General features: G+C 41.0%; 1 protein-coding gene across 6 annotated transcripts in view; it reads left to right on the top strand.

Moving 5' to 3' along the window:
• msi2b (musashi RNA-binding protein 2b) overlaps positions 1 to 24,899 on the top strand; it is a 965,373-nt gene that overhangs the window by 541,856 nt on the left and 398,618 nt on the right. For all 6 annotated transcript variants that reach the window (XM_034178760.1, XM_034178765.1, XM_034178763.1 and 3 more), the window contains exon 7: positions 22,081 to 22,129. In XM_034178760.1, coding sequence (XP_034034651.1) covers positions 22,081 to 22,129 — 49 coding nt within the window. The remainder of the gene's footprint in view (positions 1 to 22,080; positions 22,130 to 24,899) is intronic.

Here is a 24,899-nt window from a genome sequence, read left to right as displayed (position 1 = left end):
ACCTATACTTTATGGACAGCCCTCGTGTGTATATATATATATATATATATATATATATATATATATATATATACGTACACACATACACATAGTCACACTTTTCAAACATCTTCACACTATATTCTCATGCTTACATCATATATACAAATCATATTTTTCAGACGCCTGCACTCTGTGCTCTCACGTGCACACACTCATACACATGCATTCATCAGTGGTGGGTACAAACTTGCTTTGATAAAAGCCATTTCTTTGTCAGCTGTGCAAACATTGGAAAAGTTGTACATTTCATTATGTCGTTTGGTAAGATATTCCACTGACTAGAGGCAACATCAGAAAAGGCAGATTTGGCAAAAGAGGTCCTACATTTAGCAATGCTGCACTCTCCTCTAGAGGTCGCCCTTGTAGCTCGAGTTGTTCTTTCTGAGCACAATGTGACAAACCTTCTTAGGGGAGGAGCAGCCATATCGTAGATGATTTTAAAGAGTGGACAGATATTTGCATGTATTATTAGATTGTCAAAATAAAAAAAAATCATACTTAGAAAGAATAAGACAATGATGATATTGTCTAGATTTCCTATCATGAATTTTTATTGCCCTTTTGAACATTGATTCAAGTGGCTTTAGGACTGATTTACTGGCCTGCGACCAACTAGTCATGCAATACAGAAGGCGTGAGAGAATCATAGAATTTAAATACATATGAGATGCCTCAGTAGTAAGAGATCCTCAAATGTACCTAAAATTTGCCAGATTAAATTTTAAATAATTACACAATTTCTTGACATGATTTTTAAAAGTCAAAGTTGGGTCAAGGGTAACGCCCAAGTAGGTAAAATTATTTACGTTTTTTTTTTTCCCATTTATTTGGATGTCTGGTTGATTTAAAGGTTTTTGTCTGTTTGTAAAGTACATTGCAACCGTTTTATCAACATTGGTAAACAGTGTCTTGGTAAATGCTGTCTCTTCAAGGATGCAATGTTCCCTGCGATCAGTTTCAGGATTCTGTAGAGTGGGGTACTGGAACAAAGAGATTCCTGTGCCATGGAAGGAATCTGTTGCAGTCATAGAGCTGGGATTGTGGTCTATGTTATCCAGGGCTGCTGTTGTGAATAGCCCCTGGCGAAGATTGGGAGGACACACATACTGGTCTCGATGGTACTGCTCACACACTCTGTTACCCATTGCTGTGGAGATTGCCATCACTCGGTCATAGGAGATGGATAACCCAAGGTTAAACAGTGTCTCCATCAGGTCACGCTTCCGTGTTCTGGCATGAACAGTGAGGCCAACATAGATAGGCAGTGGTGTTTCTCTTGCTTTGTTGTGGCAGACACCAGTACTCTCAGCCCGTCGTCGAGCAGAGCTGTTGTACTGCAGAAGCTGTGCAACACTGAGGGATGCTTGATGTGCACCACTGCTTGATTGTGACTGGGACTGGATGTTGGGACCATCAAGGATCATTCCTATGATTGCCAGCAGTGACTGCGGTACAGAATTGACCTGACATGCCTTATCAAAGGAGCCTGTGAATCCTGCCTGCAGCTGGAACATGGCTCGCCGCACAATCTTAGCTGATTGTGCCAGGCAGATGGCTTCATCATCAAAATCTTCCTTGCAGAGCTTACGCACAGCAGCTCCCAGGTCTTTGTCAAAGGCCAATAGTATGTCACGTCCTTCTTTGTGGGCTTTCAGATCTGGGAAGTGGTCAAGAATGCGATTTTTAAGTTCAGTGCTGTGTGGACGGGTATCTTGCTGAACGCCAAATCAAATCAAATCAATTTTATTTATATAGCGCCAAATCACAACAAACAGTTGCCCCAAGGTGCTTTAGGCAAGGCCATACAATAATTATGGAAAAACCCCAACGGTCAAAACGACCCCCTGTGAGCAAGCACTTGGCAACAGTGGGAAGGAAAAACTCCCTTTTAACAGGAAGAAACCTCCAGTAGAACCAGGCTCAGGGAGGGGCAGTCTTCTGCTGGGACTGGTTGGGGCTGAGGGAGATAACCAGGCAAAAGACATGCTGTGGAGGGGAGCAGAGATCAATTACTAATGATTAAATGTAGAGTGGTGCATACAGAGCAAAAAGAGAAAGAAACACTCAGTGCATCATGGGAACCCCCCAGCAGTCTAAGTCTATAGCAGCATAACTAAGGGATGGTTCAGGGTCACCTGATCCAGCCCTAACTATAAGCTTTAGCAAAAGGAAAGTTTTAAGGCTAATCTTAAAAGTAGAGAGGGTGTCTGTCTCCTTGATCTGAATTGGGAGCTGGTTCCACAGGAGAGGAGCCTGAAAGCTGAAGGCTCTGCCTCACATTCTACTCTTACAAACCCTAGGAACTACAAGTAAGCCTGCAGTCTGAGAGCGAATCGCTCTATTGGGGTGATATGGTACTATGAGGTCCCTAAGATAAGATGGGACCTGATTATTCAAAACCTTATAAGTAAAAAGAACAATTTTAAATTCTATTCTAGAATTAACAGGAAGCCAATGAAGAGAGGCCAATATGGGTGAGATATGCTCTCTTCTTCTAGTCCCTGTCAGCACTCTAGCTGCAGCATTTTGAATTAACTGAAGGCTTTTCAGGGAACATTTAGGACAACCTGATAATAATGAATTACAATAGTCCAGCCTAGAGGAAATAAATGCATGAATTAGTTTCATGCATTTATCATGTACGGCTTCAGCTTCAAGCTGCTGAAGCCGTGCAGAATACAGTTTAACAGGGTCTGCAAGCTTGAACACTGGAGCTACATCTTCATCCATCCTCGCTTCATTGATGTATGCCAGCAACTCTGCAAGAGCAATGCCTTTACTTATGTTGTCAGTTCTATAATGTTGTCCTTTCCTTGCTGCCTGTGTGGCTGTAGCTTTGTTGTAAAGTTCTGCTAAACAATGCAGGTGGTATTTTGCATCTTGTGCTATCAAGTCCCCAGCACTGAGTTTGGCAAGAAGTCCCTGGTCTTGAAGTTCTTTGGCACATTTTCTAACCTTCTCATTGAGACCAAAAGTGGCTGCCTTATGGCGTGTGTCTTCTTTGTCATCCTTCCCACAGAAGAAACAGAGATCTTTTGTCACTGCTTCATGTTTTGCAGTTTCCCAGGTGAACTTCTTGGAAGCACCTGAACTAGATTTACTGGTATTCTCAGAATATCTCCTTTCTGCTCGCTCAAGCCTTGAACTGTTGAATTTTGCTTGGCAGGATTTGTGCCACCTGGCCATGTGTTTCAACATGGTAACTTCTATGCCTTCACCATCATCAAGGCAGCTAAGGTTAATTGGCATGGGCATAGCTTGCAGTTCATCAAAACGTATGAGGTTTTTTAACATAGTAGCATACCGTTGACCAACACGAACATCAGTTCATTTGCTTTCAGCTGGGCACTGCATTGTTTCTCAAGTTACTGCTTTGCAAAGACAGCACAATGTCCAGTCAGTTACAGGCAGTGTCTTCTGAGAGGGACCAGCCTGCTGTGGATCAACAAACTTACACACCTTGGTTTTGGACATGGCTGTCTGTGGACATGTACCACCACCAATTAAGCACCAACACCAGACTACACTATACAGCTATACATGGGGATGGTTAGAGGAAACCTGCAAAAAACAAGGTATTATTTGGATTATTAATTTGCATAATGTAAGTGACCAGATGTTCTTACCAATATCCTTATCCTAAGCACCAGATGTGTCAAACATTCCTCCTGCTTCACCTCGCTGGCAGTAAATTGTGACATTTTGCTGAGGCAGCATATATTTTGGACACAGCCAGGCATATGATGGACCCACAATAGTCTTTGCATCATAAGGAAGTAATCTAAGGTTAGATAGCAACCAGAAAAGTCTCTCATTGCATTATAAGTTCTATTTTATTATTATTGCCTATGCTTATTAGCCGCCATTTTGAAAAATGCCTGCCAGAGCATACAGAGGCCTAATTCTCTGTGGCTCCATAGCTGAAAAGTTAATTAAGGCCATGGTGTAGGCATGTACCAAATTTCATGCTTCTTTGTAAAAACCCGCAATTCTTTGCTGGATTTCACATATCTGCTAGACTATAAATACTCAGAAACAAATGAAAGGTGAAATGAATTTCAATTTGAATAATAATCAATATGAAACTTGGGTTCTATTTACCTGTGATCTTTCAGTGTATAAGTGGCAAACCCAAAACGTATTTTAAGAAAAATGCAACTTAAGGTATGAGTAATTATATTTTACATTCACTTTGTTACTGCATGATCATTTGCATTTTTATGAAATAAAAAAATGTAGCTCACATAATCATTTTTGTTGGAAGTGATTTTGTATTGACTTGTCAATTTAAAACTGGGGTGGGGGAGAGGCATCAAATTCTACTTTTATCATAACTCTGGGATGGCTAAAACCTCTGCACAGTTTATATATATATATATATATATATATATATATATATATATATATACTCAACAAAAATATAAACGCAACACTTTTGGTTTTGCTCCCATTTTGTATGAGATGAACTCAAAGATCTAAAACTTTTTCCACATACACAATATCACCATTTCTCTCAAATATTGTTCACAAACCAGTCTAAATCTGTGATAGTGAGCACTTCTCCTTTGCTGAGATAATCCATCCCACCTCACAGGTGTGCCATAACAAGATGCTGATTAGACACCATGATTAGTGCACAGGTGTGCCTTAGACTGCACACAATAAAAAGCCACTCTGAAAGGTGCAGTTTTATCACACAGCACAATGCCACAGATGTCGCAAGATTTGAGGGAGCGTGCAATTGGCATGCTGACAGCAGGAATGTCAACCAGAGCTGTTGCTCGTGTATTGAATGTTCATTTCTCTACGATAAGCCGTCTCCAAAGGCGTTTCAGAGAATTTGGCAGTACATCCAACCAGCCTCACAACCGCAGACCACGTGTAACCACACCAGCCCAGGACCTCCACATCAAGCATGTTCACCTCCAAGATCGTCTGAGACCAGCCACTCGGACAGCTGCTGAAACAATCGGTTTGCATAACCAAAGAATTTCTGCACAAACTGTCAGAAACCGTCTCAGGGAAGCTCATCTGCATGCTCGTTGTCCTCATCGGGGTCTCGACCTGACTCCAGTTCGTAGTCGTAACCGACTTGAGTGGGCAAATGCTCACATTCGCTGGAATTTGGCACGTTGGAGAGGTGTTCTCTTCACGGATGAATCCTGGTTCACACTGTCCAGGGCAGATGGCAGACAGCGTGTGTGGTGTCGTGTGGGTGAGTGGTTTTCTGATGTCAATGTTGTGGATCGAGTGGCCCATGGTGGCGGTGGGGTTATGGTATGGGCAGGCGTCTGTTATGGATGAAGAACACAGGTGCATTTTATTGATGGCATTTTGAATGCACAGAGATACCGTGACGAGATCCTGAGGCCCATTGTTGTGCCATACATCCAAGAACATCACCTCATGTTGCAGCAGGATAATGCACGGCCCCATGTTGCAAGGATCTGTACACAATTCTTGGAAGCTGAAAATGTCCCAGTTCTTCTTGCATGGCCAGCATACTCACCGGACATGTCACCCATTGAGCATGTTTGGGATGCTCTGGACCGGCGTATACGACAGCGTGTACCAGTTCCTGCCAATATCCAGCAACTTCGCACAGCCATTGAAGAGGAGTGGACCAACATTCCACAGGCCACAATTGACAACCTGATCAACTCTATGCGAAGGAAATGTGTTGCACTGCATGAGGCAAATGGTGGTCACACCAGATACTGACTGGTATCCCCCCCTAATAAAACAAAACTGCACCTTTCAGAGTGGCCTTTTATTGTGGACAGTCTAAGGCACACCTGTGCACTAATCATGGTGTCTAATCAGCATCTTGGTATGGCACGCCTGTGAGATGGGATGGATTATCTCAGCAAAGGAGAAGTGCTCACTATCACAGATTTAGACTGGTTTGTGAACAGTATTTGAGGGAAATGGTGATATTGTGTATGTGGAAAAAGTTTTAGATCTTTGAGTTCATCTCATACAAAATGGGAACAAAACCAAAAGTGTTGCATTTATATTTTTGTTGAGTGTATGTCCTACCAGTCATCAGATACCCTGCTGGGATAATACGTTGCCCACATGAAGAAATAGATGCCATTGATGTTCAGACAAGAACTCTTCACAGTGCATGGAGGGTTTCACCTCAAGTCCAGTACCCTGAGGCAACAACGCAAGGAGGGAGGCAAAGGATTCATGAGTGTCGGAGCCACAATCCGCATGAGATGAGGATCATCCATGAATACATCAGAAAGATGGCCCCTCGAGATCAACTGCTACAAAAATGCCTCAGGCAGCTGATAACAGACATGATATGGAACAAGTGGAGGAGATGTCATGGAAGACTAAGCCCCTCTGTGGGCTGTACCATCGACAGATAGACAAAGTGGCTGACATCAAAAAGACCTACCAGTGGCTACAAAATGCTGGCCTAGAGGACAGCACAGAGGCTCTGATTATGGCAGGCAAAGAGCAAGCCCTAAGCACCAGATCCATAGAGGCGTGAGTCTACACAACCAACAGGACCCAAGTTGCAGGCTGTGCAACTCTGCCCCAGAGACAATCTAGAACATAGTAGCAGGATGCAAGATGCAAGCTGGGACAGTGTACACTGAGAGGCAAAAACCAAGTGTTGTTAAATGTGTACAGGAACATCTGTGCCACATACGAATTAGAAGTACCCAAGTCCTAATGGGAGATGCCATACACTACATCAATGCACAAAAACCCCAAATTGAAGAGCTGGTAATACAGAAAAAATGGTGCGACTTATACTTCAGTGCAACTTGCATATGGTTTTTTCCTCTTAACGACCGATTTTTGTCAGGTGCAACTTATACTCCAGTGCAGCATTCATTCCAAAAATCTTCTCAAAATGTTTAATTTTAATGATTCGCAGTTCGATCCAATCATCATTGTGTTCAATATCACTAAATATTTATATGTTCATCAGTAGTGATTTCAGCAAATCCTCTTCTGACAAAAGTAACTTGCTTTCATAACGCATAGAAATATCAAATACATGGGGAGTTCTGTGCTTGCACAACCGGACACTTTGGCTTGAAATGTTCAGCTTTAACAGTCTATAATTAAAGACGGCCACGTGGACTTCTTACAGGTTTAAAAGTGTGTAAAAATACTTCATTCGTGACGGGGTTTTTTCTGCCAGGTTTTAACATTCAAGGTGCAGGTTTGAAAATGAAATGGTCTTGGATTTAATAAGATCATTAAATTATTAAAGCAGTCATATTATGCCAGATCACTTTTTTTTTAATCTATGTTTATATTTCATGTGTTTGATAATTAATGCTCAGCATCTCTATAGGCCTACAATTCTATAAGTGTTTTCACAGACATTCTACTCATTTATGCATAATTTCAGACTGACACAGCTTGTTCAAGACCAAGGTTGGGTATCGAGAACCGGTTCTTTTCGACTATTGTTAAGAACTGATTCGATCCACCAACATCAATAGCCTTTTTGCTTAACAATTCCCTTATCGGTCCTTCAGAGCAGCTGTTGTTTTTGAGGATGTTTGTCGGGAAAATGATCATTTCTCTACGTTGATTGCAGACCCTGCAGTGGGTCCACTCCACTTTGAAGGTTGAACCAGTGAAGCAGTGCTTTGAACCGCTGCTTCATTGGTTCATTGCTTTGCCGCTCTTCAAAAGTGGCAAGTCCACTTCTTTACCCCTCTCAAAGCCATTAAAATATGTTGATTGTGAGTCACTTTTGTGTGGATTAAAGTCACTAACGGGGACTTTGTCTTGTTGCAGTCGAGTAATGAGCATCCTCCTCCCCATTCTGGTCGCACAGCTACAAATGTTGCGCCGGTCTCTGCCGAGGCAGAGTCTGGTCGGAATTAATAACTTCAAAGTGAATCGCCGCTTTAAATAAAATGACACCTCTTTGCAAAAGTTGTGATACAGACAGTAAACTGCAATCGACTAAAACGTTTTTCCTTCCAAACTGAGACGTCCTGCGCTCTTCATGAATTACATTGATGCTGACGTGCAGCACAGCCAGCTGCAAGACCTCAGCTCAGATATATGGAGTGACATTCATGCCAATAATGTCTGAAAGGAAATGCTTTTGACAAAAACTACAGATTTTGTTTTTTTCTATTTATGTCCAGAGATCAAGGATCCACCATGTCGAGTTTATTTATGCCCAGAGTTTAAGGATCCAGCGACCAATTTCATATTTATTTACTTTAAGACTCAATAGAATGTTGTTTACAAAGAAAACCTGTAAAGCCTATTTTTAGTACACATAAAATTCACAGGCGATATCGATAAGGGACTCGATAAGGAATTGGATCGATAAGTGGAATCGATAATGGTATCGATATTGATAAAATCTTATCAATACCCATCCCTATTCAAGACTTCTGTGACATATGTGACAGAAATACTAGTGTGCTTTGATAGTGGCGACATGACGAGTCGAAAAAAATCTGTCACGTGACCTGGTGTCATCTTGTGTTCAAAATAGCGTTCGCTGTTAATGTATCTGCATGTAAATCCAGCTGTTTGTTTTTTTTTTTTTTCGCTGAAAATGCTGGGTTGTTGTGCATTTAGAGGCACAAATTAACACAACAAGGGCTTCAAGATGTGCAGATTCCCTTCATATCTGAACAGAAGAAAAATTGGGGAAAATAAAGTCATCCGTGTGGGATGGAAGCGACTTCATCATCAAAGTTTTGAGAGGTAAATTTATTGTTCATTCCAATGTAAAGTAAAACTCACCTAAACCATCGTATAAACCAGATATTCGCAGTCACCGGACAAAAAAGTCCCTAAGTTTATGTATTGTTTTCCATTATTAAACACTGTATATAACAGATTTTGTACAATGGATTTTTCGCTCACATCAGATAAAATGTCCGTCTGATTGCAATGTATTTCCATTAAAACCCCTCGCATGTGGGACTGGATTCATTTCCGTGATCAAAAACCTGACCGTTTATTTTTTTCACACCGTGCTCATACTCGGCCTGAGACGCACATCAGGCTGTGGCAGGCTGTGCAGTGAAAGCAGCAAAGTTTGCTGCAGAAAAAAATTTCAGAGGAAATTTTTACCTGGTCATAAAATGAGGCACAGGGCCCGATTCAAGATTCCCATGGATGTACGGCGCCTCCTGACTGTAACATACATCTCACTCACATCGGATAAATGTCCCATCCGATCGCAGTATATTTCCATTAAAAACCCTGAGCAGTCTGTAAGTGCAGAGGTACAAATTAAACTTTAGCTGTGACACTCGCCGATTTGAGGAAAGTGGGAATGGAGTCATTTCTGTGACTAATAGTCAGGCCGTTTATGTTTTTTTTCAAGCAGTGTTCAGACTCAGACCTGAAGCCTGACGTGCACCTGTTAATTCAGGCGCATTTTCTGCTTTCAGTCCTTCGTCTGCCATCATATTATAATAGTTTTTTGCACTGCGCATGCTGACTACAAATGGATGAGAAAAGTCCGCAAATTTACAGCACAAAGTCGATAAAAGAGGAAATGGTTCAGCTTACCTTTGATTTGGAGGTGATGATTGTAGAATGAAAAGCTTGTTGAGGGTCAGATTAATCCAGAATAAAGCATAATCCAGAGACGGAGAACTTGAAAACTCTGCATGACACGGAGTTACAGAGCTGCAGCTGCATCAGGCTTTAAATTAATTAAATAAATCATCATAAATTGTAAATTTATGTAAAATTGATAGCTTAACTATTTTTATATTTACTTTGATAGCACCTGTACCTGGATGTGTTACTGTATGTGGTTAAATGATTATAAAAAATGTTGAAAACATTAAAGTTTCATTCAGTTGTTCAGCGCAGTCGGAACCAAAATGGCGCCATGTTCTGAGTTGACGCCACTCGCTCTAATCAAGGCACTCTAAGAAATACACCCTTCCCCAATGCTCTGATTAATAGTTAGTGTTCCACTGAAATTAAGGCAGCTTTCAGACTTGGGAAACAAACTTATTTGCTTTTGGTCAACATGCTGTATCATCTGTGCTCTGCTTTGTAATCAAAATTTTTCTCTGCAATTTCAAAGATAATTGTAATGATCAGACCCACAGTTTCATGAAACAATGGCAACAGTGTAGTATGGCATCAGTAAAACAAACCACAAGAGACCTTCATATCACAACCCTCTGCATGACAAATTTCTCTTCCAACTTTAATGTGCTTTTCTTGCGATCTGCTTTTCAACAGCCAGAGGTTATGTGTCATGACACAAGTGTCTCTTTATAATTATCTCGCTGCAGGTAATATTTCTTAACAGCTGTTTACTTGTGCACTGATTTTCTGTGTTCTTTTGCCTTATACTCATTTGATAGCATATTTTGCATATTATATTCTTTTTCTTGCCTCTGCTGGTGGTTGGCTCTCACTGCGGTATTGTATCACTTCCTGTTCCGGAGCACAGCGGTGTTTTGCTGTATCTGTTAGCTGTTTAATCTGCGCAGTTAGATTGATCTAGTTAACTAGATAACGATTTGTTTCACAGTGTAATCTTCACGTGCCTTAACTAAAGCACTCCCTCTGCTGAATCACCTCTAAATTATTTACACATTATTCACTTTGTGTGTTTTTAGGAATCCGCTAGCTTAGCGCAGCTACTAGCTCTTAGCCGGTTTAGCATGGCGGCTTCTCCTGTCTCTCCCGCACTTTTCTGCTCTGGGTGTGAAATGTTTAGTTATTCCTCGGCCTCCTTTAGCAGTAATGGTACTTGCAATAAGTGTAGCTTATTCGTAGCTTTGGAGGCCAGGCTGGGCGAATTGGAGACTCGGCTCCGCACCGTGGAAAATTCTACAGCTAGCCAGGCCCCTGTAGTCGGTGCGGACCAAGGTAGCTTAGCCGCCGTTAGTTTCCCTCTGGCAGATCCCGAGCAGCTGGGAAAGCAGGCCGACTGGGTGACTGTGAGGAGGAAGCGTAGCCCTAAACAGAAGCCCCGTGTACACCGCCAACCCGTTCACATCTCTAACCGTTTTTCCCCACTCGGCGACACACCCGCCGAGGATCAAACTCTGGTTATTGGCGACTCTGTTTTGAGAAATGTGAAGTTAGCGACATCAGCAACCATAGTCAGTTGTCTTCCGGGGGCCAGAGCAGGCGGAAGGAAATTTGAAACTGCTGGCTAAGGCTAAGCGTAAATTTGGTAAGATTGTAATTCATGTCGGCAGTAATGACACCCGGTTACGCCAATCGGAGGTCACTAAAATTAACATTGAATCGGTGTGTAACTTTGCAAAAACAATGTCGGACTCTGTAGTTTTCTCTGGGCCCCTCCCCAATCAGACCGGGAGTGACATGTTTAGCCGCATGTTCTCCTTGAATTGCTGGCTGTCTGAGTGGTGTCCAAAAAATGAGGTGGGCTTCATAGATAATTGGCAAAGCTTCTGGGGAAAACCTGATCTTGTTAGGAGAGACGGCATCCATCCCACTTTGGATGGAGCAGCTCTCATTTCTAGAAATCTGGCCAATTTTCTTAAATCCTCCAAACCGTGACTATCCAGGGTTGCGACCAGGAAGCAGAGTTATAGTCTTACACACCTCTCTGCAGCTTCTCTCCCCCTGCCATCCCTTCATTACCCCATCCCCGTAGAAACGGTGCCTGCTCCCAGACCACCAATAACCAGCAAAAATCTATTTAAGCATAAAAATTCAAAAATAAAAAATAATATAGCACCTTCAACTGTACCACAGACTAAAACAGTTAAATGTGGTCTATTAAACATTAGGTCTCTCTCTTCTAAGTCCCTGTTAGTAAATGATATAATAATTGATCAACATATTGATTTATTCTGCCTTACAGAAACCTGGTTACAGCAGGATGAATATGTTAGTTTAAATGAGTCAACACCCCCGAGTCACACTAACTGCCAGAATACTCGTAGCACGGGCCGAGGCGGAGGATTATCAGCAATCTTCCATTCCAGCTTATTAATTAATCAAAAACCCAGACAGAGCTTTAATTCATTTGAAAGCTTGACTCTTAGTCTTGTCCATCCAAATTGGAAGTCCCAAAAACCAGTTTTATTTGTTGTTATCTATCGTCCTCCTGGTCGTTACTGTGAGTTTCTCTGTGAATTTTCAGACCTTTTGTCTGACTTAGTGCTTATCTCAGATAAGATAATTATAGTGGGCAATTTTAACATCCACACAGATGCTGAGAATGACAGCCTCAACACTGCATTTAATCTATTATTAGACTCAATTGGCTTTGCTCAAAATGTAAGTGAGTCCACCCACCACTTTAATCATATCTTAGATCTTGTTCTGACTTATGGTATGGAAATTGAAGACTTAACAGTATTCCCTGAAAACTCCCTTCTGTCTGATCATTTCTTAATAACATTTACATTTACTCTGATGGACTACCCAGCAGTGGGGAATAAGTTTCATTACACTAGAAGTCTTTCAGAAAGCGCTGTAACTAGGTTTAAGGATATGATTCCTTCTTTATGTTCTCTAATGCCATATACCAACACAGTGCAGAGTAGCTACCTAAACTCGGTAAGTGTGATAGAGTATCTCGTCAATAGTTTTACATCGTCATTGAAGACAACTTTTGGATGCTGTAGCTCCTCTGAAAAAGAGAGCTTTAAATCAGAAGTGCCTGACTCCGTGGTATAACTCACAAACTTGCAGCTTAAAGCAGATAACCCGTAAGTTGGAGAGGAAATGGCGTCTCACTAATTTAGAAGATCTTCACTTAGCCTGGAAAAAGAGTCTGTTGCTCTATAAAAAAGCCCTCCGTAAAGCTAGGACATCTTACTACTCATCACTAATTGAAGAAAATAAGAACAACCCCAGGTTTCTTTTCAGCACTGTAGCCAGGCTGACAAAGAGTCAGAGCTCTATTGAGCCGAGTATTCCTTTAACTTTAACTAGTAATGACTTCATGACTTTTTTTGCTAAGAAAATTTTAACTATTAGAGAAAAAATTACTCATAACCATCCCAAAGACGTATCGTTATCTTTGGCTGCTTTCAGTGATGCCGGTATTTGGTTAGACTCTTTCTCTCCGATTGTTCTGTCTGAGTTATTTTCATTAGTTACTTCATTCAAACCATCAACATGTCTATTAGACCCCATTCCTACCAGGCTGCTCAAGGAAGCCCTACCATTATTTAATGCTTCGATCTTAAATATGATCAATCTATCTTTATTAGTTGGCTATGTACCACAGGCGTTTAAGGTGGCATTAATTAAACCATTACTTAAAAAGCCATCATTTGACCCAGCTGTCTTAGCTAATTATGGGCCAATCTCCAACCTTCCTTTTCTCTCAAAGATTCTTGAAAGGGTAGTTGTAAAACAGCTAACTGATCATCTGCAGAGGAATGGTCTATTTGAAGAGTTTCAGTCAGGTTTTAGAATTCATCATAGTACAGAAACAGCATTAGTGAAGGTTACAAATGATCTTCTTATGGCCTCAGACAGTGGACTCATCTCTGTGCTTGTTCTGTTAGACCTTAGTGCTGCTTTTGATACTGTTGACCATAAAATTTTATTACAGAGATTAGAGCATGCCATAGGTATTAAAGGCACTGCGCTGCGGTGGTTTGAATCATATTTATCTAATAGATTACAATTTGTTCATGTAAATGGGGAATCTTCTTCACAGACTAAGGTTAATTATGGAGTTCCACAAGGTTCTGTGCTAGGACCAATTTTATTCACTTTATACATGCTTCCCTTAGGCAGTATTATTAGACGGCATTGCTTAAATTTTCATTGTTACACAGATGATACCCAGCTTTATCTATCCATGAAGCCAGAGGACACACACCAATTAGCTAAACTGCAGGATTGTCTTACAGACATAAAGACATGGATGACCTCTAATTTCCTGCTTTTAAACTCAGATAAAACTGAAGTTATTGTACTTGGCCCCACAAATCTTAGAAACATGGTGTCTAACCAGATCCTTACTCTGGATGGCATTACCCTGACCTCTAGTAATACTGTGAGAAATCTTGGAGTCATTTTTGATCAGGATATGTCATTCAAAGCGCATATTAAACAAATATGTAGGACTGCTTTTTGCATTTGCGCAATATCTCTAAAATTAGAAAGGTCTTGTCTCAGAGTGATGCTGAAAAACTAATTCATGCATTATTTCCTCTAGGCTGGACTATTGTAATTCATTATTATCAGGTTGTCCTAAAAGTTCCCTGAAAAGCCTTCAGTTAATTCAAAATGCTGCAGCTAGAGTACTAACAGGGACTAGAAGGAGAGAGCATATCTCACCCATATTGGCCTCTCTTCATTGGCTTCCTGTTAATTCTAGAATAGAATTTAAAATTCTTCTTCTTACTTATAAGGTTTTGAATAATCAGGTCCCATCTTATCTTAGGGACCTCATAGTACCATATCACCCCAATAGAGCGCTTCGCTGTCAGACTGCAGGCTTACTTGTAGTTCCTAGGGTTTGTAAGAGTAGAATGGGAGGCAGAGCCTTCAGCTTTCAGGCTCCTCTCCTGTGGAACCAGCTCCCAATTCGGATCAGGGAGACAGACACCCTCTCTACTTTTAAGATTAGGCTTAAAACTTTCCTTTTTGCTAAAGCTTATAGTTAGGGCTGGATCAGGTGACCCTGAACCATCCCTTAGTTATGCTGCTATAGACTTAGACTGCTGGGGGGTTCCCATGATGCACTGAGTGTTTCTTTCTCTTTTTGCGCTGTATGCACCACTCTGCATTTAATCATTAGTGATTGATCTCTGCTCCCCTCCACAGCATGTCTTTTTCCTGGTTCTCTCCCTCAGCCCCAACCAGTCCCAGCAGAAGACTGCCCCTCCCTGAGCCTGGTTCTGCTGGAGGTTTCTTCCTGTTAAAAGGGAGTTTTTCCTTCCCACTGTCGCCAAGTGCTTGCTCACAGGGGGTCGTTTTGACAGTTGGGGTTTTTCTGTAATTATTGTATGGCTTTGCCTTGCAATATGAAGCTCCTTGGGGCAACTGTTTGTTGTGATTTGGCGCTATATAAATAAAATTGATTGATTGAATTGATTGATATTTAGGGTCCAAGCACCAGTGAAGCTGGTCGAAGTATCCTATTGTTTTTTTTTGTGTTTTTTTTTTTTTTTTCTTCTTGGCACAAAAAGTCATTGGATAGCCTAAACCAGGTGAAGTTGAAAAATTTAATTACAGGGTTGGTTGATGTCAGCACCAACTATCTATATGAAAAAAATGTACAATGAAAAATGCTCAGTGGCCCTATAAATAAAACGTGTTTGCACTAATAACTTTTTATCTATGTGTTCATCTTCATAATGTTGCGATCGGTGGAGTGAGCCCATTCCAACCATGTTGGCCACACACTTAGAAATATTTTTTCAATATTGTGAAATATGCAAAATAGCCATGCAGGAACTAGTCTCTGGATTATGACGTAGAAAAGCCAGATTGGTGTCTAAACGTTCTCTGGTTTGTGACCCATAATTGGCCAACTAAAGCTGGTAACAGTCATGTGAGTTCGATGTCCCCCATGAATTTTTTCACTTTGTTTACAATTTTCATGGCTTTGAGTTTGACCATGTATCATGCGCTTTACTTCATAATGCATTTTCTCATTAATGGGATCACCAAATGGCATAAAATCAGCCAGGTATATGCTAGGCATCTCTTAGAATTGCGGTTCCAAATCTGGTGTAACAGCACCACTAGATGGCACTGTCAAATGTTTTCTTTGAATTTCAGTGGTATAAATTACTCAAAATTTTGTGTAGATTTTCCCAGAGTTCTACATGGTGCTGTTGATAAATCACCTCTTTAAAAAACTATTTCAGATTTTTAAATTCATTTTAAAACAGCCTAAAAAACTCAAAATGCACTCTTGTTAAATAGATGGATCAAATACTGCCAAATTTGCCAACTTCAACCAGAATGCTGTTTATGGTGTGTATAGCACAATACAAACTGTCTGTATATAAAAATATAGCGCATTGCTAAAATACCTTCAGCCGTATGAGCATTGTGTTATTTCTACTGTTCGCTTGTTTAGGTAATTATGATCCTGTTGTCTTACGTACAATTTGTGCATGTTCAAAACAGATCATCATTTGTTCAGTGCAAATCAAGGAATATTTGTAGATCACCGTCTGTGCATTTGCACATATTAATATTAATAAGACAAAGTTAGCTTTGAGTTAGCGAAAGTTAGTGGGCAAGGTAACGTCCACAAAATCTCTTGTAAATGACATCAGAGGTGTTATCAGGTTACAAGATCAGTTTTAGAATTGTTTATTTCTCGCTTGCTTTTACATAATATACCAGAAACGAAGCAGTTAGCAAACTGGATAACCTAGGAAGTGATGTCACCATGCTAACCTGCGTGAAATGCCTTAGAAATAAGTTCAGAGGTGTTGCACTGTGCATAATTTCTCCAATCACAGCCACATAAGCCTATAACTTCTTCTGGGTTGTCTGGGTGTCTTGGTGGCTTTCCTCACTATTCTACTTCTTGCAGTCACTCAGTTTTTGAGAACTGTCTACTCCAGGGGTGCCCAAGTTCGGTCCTCGAGATCTTCCTTCCTGACACTCTTAGTTGTCTCCCTGCTCCAACACACCTGAATCCAGTGAAAGACTTGTTAACAGGCTTTTAATGAGCCTTTCAATGGATTCAGGTGTGTTGGAACAGGGAGACAACTAAGAGTGTTAGGAAGGTAGATCTCGAGGACCGAACTTGGGTACCCCTGGTCTACTCCATGCAGATTTACCATAGAGTGCCATATTGTTTGTATTTCTTTGTAGTTGATGTAAATAAAGTCCAAAACATATTTAGTGGCAGCTTTACCATCAGAGAGCCTCGTTCACAGCTACCACAAAAGACTCCAAGCTGTCATTGATGTTAAAGGGGGCAATACACAGTATTAAGAACAGGAGTATGTAAACTTTTGTTCAGGTTCATTTGGGTAGTTCTCTTGTCATTTTGATTTAAAAAGAGGAAACAGTTCTTTGACAATAAATGGCTTTACCCAACCACTAACCATGAGTGAAACAATGTTTCATTCATATTCTCTTAAAAATGGCCAAAAAAGCAAAAAAATTCTGCCAGGATATGTAAACGTTTGAGCACAATTGTAAGTTCCAAAAACAGCATTTTCAGTTTCAGAAGCGCTTACTTCTCACTAGCTTTTGCATAATATATGAGAAACGTATATAAACACAAAATGAAGCGGTTTTGAAGAAACCGGCAACTGATGTCACAGTGCAGTTCTACTCTAATTGGCTGTCACCCACGTCACTCAAGCACGAAACAGATCAGATAATAGAATGCGACTTTTTAACCTATTAAAATACATCAAGTTTAGCCATCTTTGAACTTGTCCAAGGTCTGTGTCCCAAGAATGTTTCCTGTGAATTTGAAGACTGTGGCAGTAAGAGAACTGAACTTATGCTGTCGACGGACGGATGTAAGGACGGACAGATGGACGCCAGGTCTTCACAATACTTGGTGGCCACATGTTGGCCTCGGGTAAAAATGGCCAGTGACTTTGAAAAAACAAAAGAAATTTTAATAAATTCTGATCCGCAGTCGCACATCAGAAACCTTTATACTCTTGTGGTACCTTAAAATCCTAAAGCCTGATTCATACTTCTATGTACAACTGTGGAACTCTGTGCCCATGCAATGACGTTGATGTGCGTGTGACCCTTTTGGAGTTCTCAGTCGGGTTGGTGGGCATCTTTTGCAACAACAGTGGCTTTTTCTGGATCAATTTGTCCCTCAACGAGCTCCACTTCTTTATACAATCATCAACCAAACCAACGCTACAGTACATACATTTTCCCTCCAGAAATTGCAGGTCACTTGTGCATCTTTTTCTGACTCCATGTTGTGAAGTTGGTCATATTTGTGGACTTTTTGGCCAAACATATTTGATCTATGATTGAAATGTAATGGGCAGGGACACTGTAAACACTGTTAAAATATGATGGGAGAGGAAGGAGTGAAACCTGAAAAGTCACCAATCACAGCCCTTGCGAACTCCGTCGTTTAGCAGGTGCATGTCAGGCTACGGGGAGGGTTCGCAGCCATGCAGAGGGCTGTCTTTGGTTTGTTACACCCAGAGTTATGTGTGAAACAGATAAAAAAGCAGTATTTTCTTAATAATCACCGGCCTTGAATTAAGCCCTGCCTCATTTAACCACTGGGTCTGAGCACAGTTTGAAAGACATTAATGCCTGTGCAAGGAAATATAGTAATCATACCTGTACATACACAATTACATAAAATATTTTAAATAATTTTGACCTTTCAAGGTCACTCAAGGTCAGAGGTCATATGATCAATATGAGTCAACTGTGGTCAAAGGACATGTAGTCATTAGAAAGATGTATGACTTCATGTGTGTTTAATAATATTAGTGTATGTTATGTAGGTATATGTGTAAGTTCCTCAAAATAATAATTATAATTATCCTCTGAGTGTTATGAGTGTTTCTATGAATGAAAAAAAATATATATTGATAGCTGTCCTCCTGGTTCCTGACACTTGAGTGTTTTCTGTGTACTTCCATCTGCTTTCTCTGACTCCTTGCTCACTGATGCCACCTACTGTTTTGGAGAAAAGCACAACAGTCCATACAGAAGCCATTTTCCTGTATACTGAAGTGAAAGACAAAGTATCAACAAGGCTTTTGACTTAATTTGATACTTGATGCCACACGCTGGTTTTGACTCTTTTGTCTGTGAACACTTTTTGTTTTGTTTTTTTTTGTTTGTTTTTTTTTTCCAGAAAAGTTGAAGATGCTCAATTACACAAACATAGAGATGTTCTGTTTTTGCACAGGTTTTTTTTTTAAAAGCTGAAATGTATTTTGGATGAGTAATTTGCTCCAGAGATTTTTGGAAGTGTGCTCAAACAATAGAAGGTCACAGAAGAAATGTCTTTGGCTTTCCCTCACTGCGTCGCCAAGCGCAGACGGTTGAACTGTTGATCTGTGTGTACGTGCGTGAATGGGTGACATGGAACTCATATGGCTGTTACCGGCTTTAGTTGGCAATTTGGAAATATTGTGGGGAAGTGCAAATGAAGTGCCCCTGAGCCGCATGCGGCCTGTGAGCCGTGCAGCGAGTAACGGGGCTCCACAAGCTGTGCCAGCGTTCTGCGTGCCAAATGTGTGGCAAGAGGGTGGCGTGAGCGGCGTGCCAGCGCTCGTCTGCCTGACTGCCAGCCACTTCTCTTTATCCAATCACACAGTTCAGCTTGAGTGAGACCCCTATTCTTGTCTCTTTCCATCTCCTCCTCAAGCTTTGTCCTCCTCCCATGAAAATGGTGCTTTTGTGAAAGTCTTTTCCTCTGCGCCACATCAAGCCCCCTTTGGTACACTTCCGCTCACCTAAAGACTGACACCAGGGAGCGAGTGGTGCAGAATGTTCTCCCTCCGTTTCTGTCTGCCGCTCTTCTCTCCCAGGCTGTCCTTCTTCTTATTCTCCCAAGACAAGAATCGCAGGCTAAATGAGCACGCCTCACTTTGTTTTTTAAGCATTTTATCAGAGTTACAGAAAGCTGCGTGTGTCTAGGGACCTGTTTTTCAGAGATGTGCGAGGAAAAAATGATGTGCGTCTGTGTGTGGCTTTATTGGACATGATGAGGGATGATATTATGGTGGAGGCTGCTGCCGCTGTGGCTGTGAGATGAGGAAGGATCGCATTTGTCTCGCGCTCACCCAGTGTAATGTGTCTATCTGTCATTCTCTCCCCCAAGACCGGACATTGGTGTTCATCAAAATAAGCGCATTGTCCATGCTGTTGTGCACTTCTTTTCTCAGATTATCATTATTGTTAATTGCCTTGTCAAAGTGGAGTTTGCAGTCCCATTTTTTTGCCAAGCAGTAATAACAAAGTAACATTAAAGGGGTCAGATTATACACATTTTCATCATTTTCATCAAACTAATATGTCACTTTGTGTAAATTTGGGAGAGGCAATGATTAATCAATTATTAATCAACTATTAAATTAATTGACAACTATATTGATAGCTAGGTAATCATTTTGAGTCTTTTTTTTTAATCCAAATTCTTTGTTTTCAGCTTCATAAATTTGAATATTTTCTAATTTATTTTTAGCAGCAGCTTTACTCCTGTTAGTGATCTGGATATGTTTTGGTTGTGGACAGAATCAATCGAAGGCATCATCTTGGGCTCTGGATAACATTGATCAACACTTTTCACCATTCCTTGACATTTTATGGCCCAAACAGCATGTCCATTAATCAATCGACAACTCACCATTATTGTCAAAATCAATGGATTCATTGATTTTGACAATAATGGTGAGTTGCAGTCCTTGTAAATTAGTCAACATAAATACCCAAAAGATACTGGGATCCTTACAGAAAAAGAAAGAAAAGAAGAAGTAGTCCTAGTATTGGTGCATGCTGCTTTAAGGCCCAGTCACACGACACTTAACGCAGGGTAACGACGCCCAAACGAAACACAAAATCCGGACTTTCGTTGACTTTCTTTGGCATCGTTTAAACTTCGTGCAGCTTCGTTCCTGCAGCTGGCGCTTCATCAGGATTTTTAAACTGTTGAAAAATTTGAACGAATGCCGCTGAAAACCTCAGTTCATCTGTATTTCGTTTTGCTGTAGTTCTTGATGGTTTTTTTTATCTTTTGCTCGACCAGCTGAATGTTTTCGCACGGCTCTGCTACTGCTGCTACGTTCATGTACCGTCGGAAACTACAGGGCAAACTCAGCCTGTTTGCTTGGATTTTTTTTTATCTGGGTGGCGGGGTCAGCTTCACTGGGGTCAGGCACCTTATACAGGACAGAATGAATCTTTTCTGTGGATACAGTGAATTATTTTACCAAAAATAAAATGAAAACTATGCTCCTGCCACCAGCAACTGCTGAATTTGAAACAACAAAAAAGTCGTGTAATTTCCGATGAATGTAGCGTCAGCAGCAGCCATCGCCTCCTACTTAAATCCTATTAAGTATTTATATGGTATATTAAATAAGCAAAACACAGGGTTTTTTTGTGTATGGATTTGATGCATCAAAGTTTTAAGTTTTAATTTGTGTGTCCTCATTGTTTTCCCTTGGAGACTTATAAGATAGAATTCATTGCTTTTAGGTTATCATGTTGTCCATCAAGAGGATGGGTTCATCTCTTCACTCACTACATTTTGCGCTGTACATTCCTACACTTTTGCCATTGCCTACGAAAATAATTTCGCAACATTTTGCACATTGTTACGGTCTCACCTATACCATGTAGTGACAAATGACGAGCAGATGAATATCAGCTCTGGTCACCTCTTTAGCCCTTTTGGTTGTGGTGAATTCATAGAAAATCTGTTTCTCAGACAATTAAGATGTAATTTCATGACATCTTTTTGTTATTATTGTAACTAATTCATAGACGTGTAACATACACTTGCTAGTGGAGATTTTTCTGGAATTTGTGTTTTTGTGACGATATTTTTGACAGCCTTGAACTTTGACAAATCTTACCCCAACTTTAATCATTGGAGATACTTTGCAAGGAATATTTGTTCCACGTTTTGGGAAAATATGAACACCCACTTGTAATTGCAGAATTGACTTTTACCACTTTTCAGAGTTAAATTTAATACACTACCCAATGAGTTAAACATTCAACATTCTGCCATATTCCAGCTGTTAACGCCTGTCAGCATAACTTTTATCACTGCAGAAAAGTCAGACTTAAAAGTGCAATTGTAATTGGGAATACCACAGACAAAGAGGCCTCATCTTGGGTCTGAACCCACAGCCTTGTGGTTACGAAACAGTAGGAATGTTATAGTGCCGCTGTTAAAGAAAATAAGTGTTTGGAGCAGAGAGTTAAAATTTTTAATTAGCTGAGAAAGGTATATCATCCAGAGATTTTAGTTCTGCAAGTTTTTGCAGCACACAGCATGATTACGTAAGCGAGATTAAGTGTATATATTTTATTTACATCTGGTAAAAGGAGAGATGGGATGTGACTCAGAGGCAGGAGGGGCTGTCAGATTGGATTTATAACCTAACGTCACTAACCACTCTGATGTCTTCGCAGGTCGACGATGCCATGCTTATGTTTGATAAGACAACTAACAGACATAGAGGTAAGTGCACGATTTCTACTCCACCCCCACCCCCAACTTTTGCTCTGTCTTTCTGAAAGGTGAGAAAATAGTCATTTATGTCCTTTCCCCATGAGATAACACAGAACAGTTCCATTTCACATGATATTAGGTGTGCCATCTGTTCAACAGTGGGAGCGTGTCAAAGTAATCAATAAGCTGGTATGGTGTTTAGAATGTTTGCACATCTGACACCGTGTGTGCGCACGTGCATGTCTCTGCGGCGAGCGTCGGTGTGAGTGTTTCAGAGAGGTGCTTAAAGGGTGTAAAGATTGCGAGATGGTGGGCGCCGTGCAGTCAGATAACCGCATCAGATAAGGCCCAGGAGAAGCACTGACTTTATCGTCGTCTCTCATCATCTCCTTATCTTGGATTAGGGGACATTTCTCTCTCAAGCAGAGGACTTTCGAAAGACAGGTTTCCTCCCTGCACCACCATGCCGTGTTGTTTATTTGAGCCAAATGGCGTGCTCACAGGCCGTATCTCAACCACTAGCACGCGTGCATACAGACTGCCTTTATCCACAGGCCTGCGCGGATGGCCGTTATTGGCTCCGTGTGTGAGCAGTCGACAGACACTGACAGGTATTTCCACAAGAAAAAGGAACAGACGCTTGTGTACGTGTCACACCACTCACCTCACTTGTAGGCAAAAGCTGGCACGGCACCGTCTGACTGAACCTGTTTGCCGTGTAGATGTGCACTTTTGTTTGCAGTGAACTGCTTGTCCTCTCACCCTGGATAAATGCTTAAAGGAGTTAGCTGAGGTAGAAAGCTGGATCATGTGTGTGCCTGTGTGGTACTGCATGTGTGCGCGCTCATGTGTGTGTGTGTGTGTGTGTGCATGTGCAGCGTGCAAAAGAACTTTTTGAGTCTGGTAAACAGTTTCTAAGTGTGGAACATGTGAACTATAGTGGAAGTGATCTATGACTTTGAGGGGATTTTGATCTGGAGTGACAGAACCCAGTGTGAGGTGTTCTTTGAGATGAAGCACCCACCCCACCCCAACCCAACCCTCCCTCTTTCTCTCTATCTTTCTCCTGCCTGCTATTCTGCCAGCCCTCTGTGAAGGAGGACGGCGCCACACTCAAATTCTGCGTTATGCATTTGCCTTTGGGCAGCAAAATGCCCTTCAAAAAACGAAGACAATGATGGAGAAATGGTCTCCTTGGCAGATTTTGTGATGACAGGGGACGTATTTATATTGAGCGTGACACATCGCAGGAGGCAGGTGCAGCTCCTTCTGCGGCTGCGTGTTTTTCCAACAAGCGTTTTGATATTTTTCTCTGTTGGGAACGTTTTCAGCTTTTATCTCACAAAGACAACAGATGATGACAGCTGATCGAGATGAAATGCATAGAATATTAGACACATAAGAAAATTTAAATAATGTATTAGACTTAACTGAGCAGTTCCTGTGTGTGTGTGTGTGTGTGTGTGTGTGTGTGTGTGTGTGTGTGTGTGTGTGTGTGTGTGTGTGTGTGTGTGTGTGTGTGTGTGTGTGTGTGTGTGTGTGTGTGTGTGTGTGTGTGTGTGTGTGTGTGTGTTATTAATGGCAGTGCTGGCCCAGGACAGCAAAATAAAGGGCTTTCAATATGTTATCAGTGGGACCAGTGCTGCCACCTCTTTGCTGTTGCCTCCAGATCTAGTCACGGGTAACCGACAGCCCACATACCAAATCAATTCCCCACCTGTGTTCATTTTTACCTTACAGATTGAATCATGAAAAATTAAATTGTGATTTTTGCTACAGTGCCTGCTGTAATGCATAAATTTATGTACTATTTTTTTCCCCCTTTAACAATCCAATTGTACAGTTCAAGGTTGTGTAAAACCCATTTTGCATACTCATTTTATATTTGCAGATTCCCAAAGTGATAGTTTACTTAGTATCACAATTTGATGGGAAAGAACACATTTATAATAACTAATGCCGTGTTTTCTCTTTGAGTTTGCACGTCTTGCTGCAGCACAGGTTCGCACGGGCAGACTGTACTGTACAAATGACTTCTGGATTATGCTCCTGTTGTACCGTGGCTAAATTTAAAATATTCCAAAACTTTAAATTTAAAAGGAAAAGAAGCAAATGTCTCACGTCCCTTTAACATATTTATATTTCTTAACCATTTATAAAAATACAAAGTAAGTTCAATACAATTTTGAGAAGAAGTGATACAGCGCTGTGCAAGCAAGTCAGGTAGATTTAATGTATGTAACACAGGGGTTATTTAGCACAGGGTTTATTCATTTATTTTTATTCTCTTTTTATGAAGGGAAAATGATCAGATCCTAAATTTGAACAAAGTTCAGGCTGTCTGCCCATCAGACAAAAATTGGGAAAGGTCAGTTTTCCTGAGCTCAGCTCATGAATGCCCAGTGCACACCCTTCTGACTCCAGGCAGATTAACACTTCTTTATATCTCTGATTCATTTTTTCCTTAGTCTGTTTGAATATTGGATGCCAAATTGTTCCTCCCTCCTGGATCACTCCCTGTCTCGGCCCAAGTCATGACTGCAGGTTCAGTCCCTGTGCATTTCATGTTTCATGTTTCATGTACAAATAAAGACTTGTCCTCACCCTTCATTTTTGCACTCTCTGGATGACCTTTCTTTATTCATCACTTTGATCTCTGGGGAAATCCCCAACACAAACAAGTAAATATATTTTTTACATCATGACAGGAACAATGGAATTTGTGTGTGTGTGTATGTGTGTGTGTCTGGCATCGGGGGAGGGTGTAGCATTGTGATGG

Source organism: Thalassophryne amazonica, chromosome 9 (genome assembly GCF_902500255.1).
Source record: "Thalassophryne amazonica chromosome 9, fThaAma1.1, whole genome shotgun sequence".
Lineage (NCBI taxonomy): Eukaryota > Metazoa > Chordata > Actinopteri > Batrachoidiformes > Batrachoididae > Thalassophryne > Thalassophryne amazonica.
Note: the sequence above shows the minus strand (reverse complement) of the source record. Positions and strands in the feature narration are given on the sequence as shown.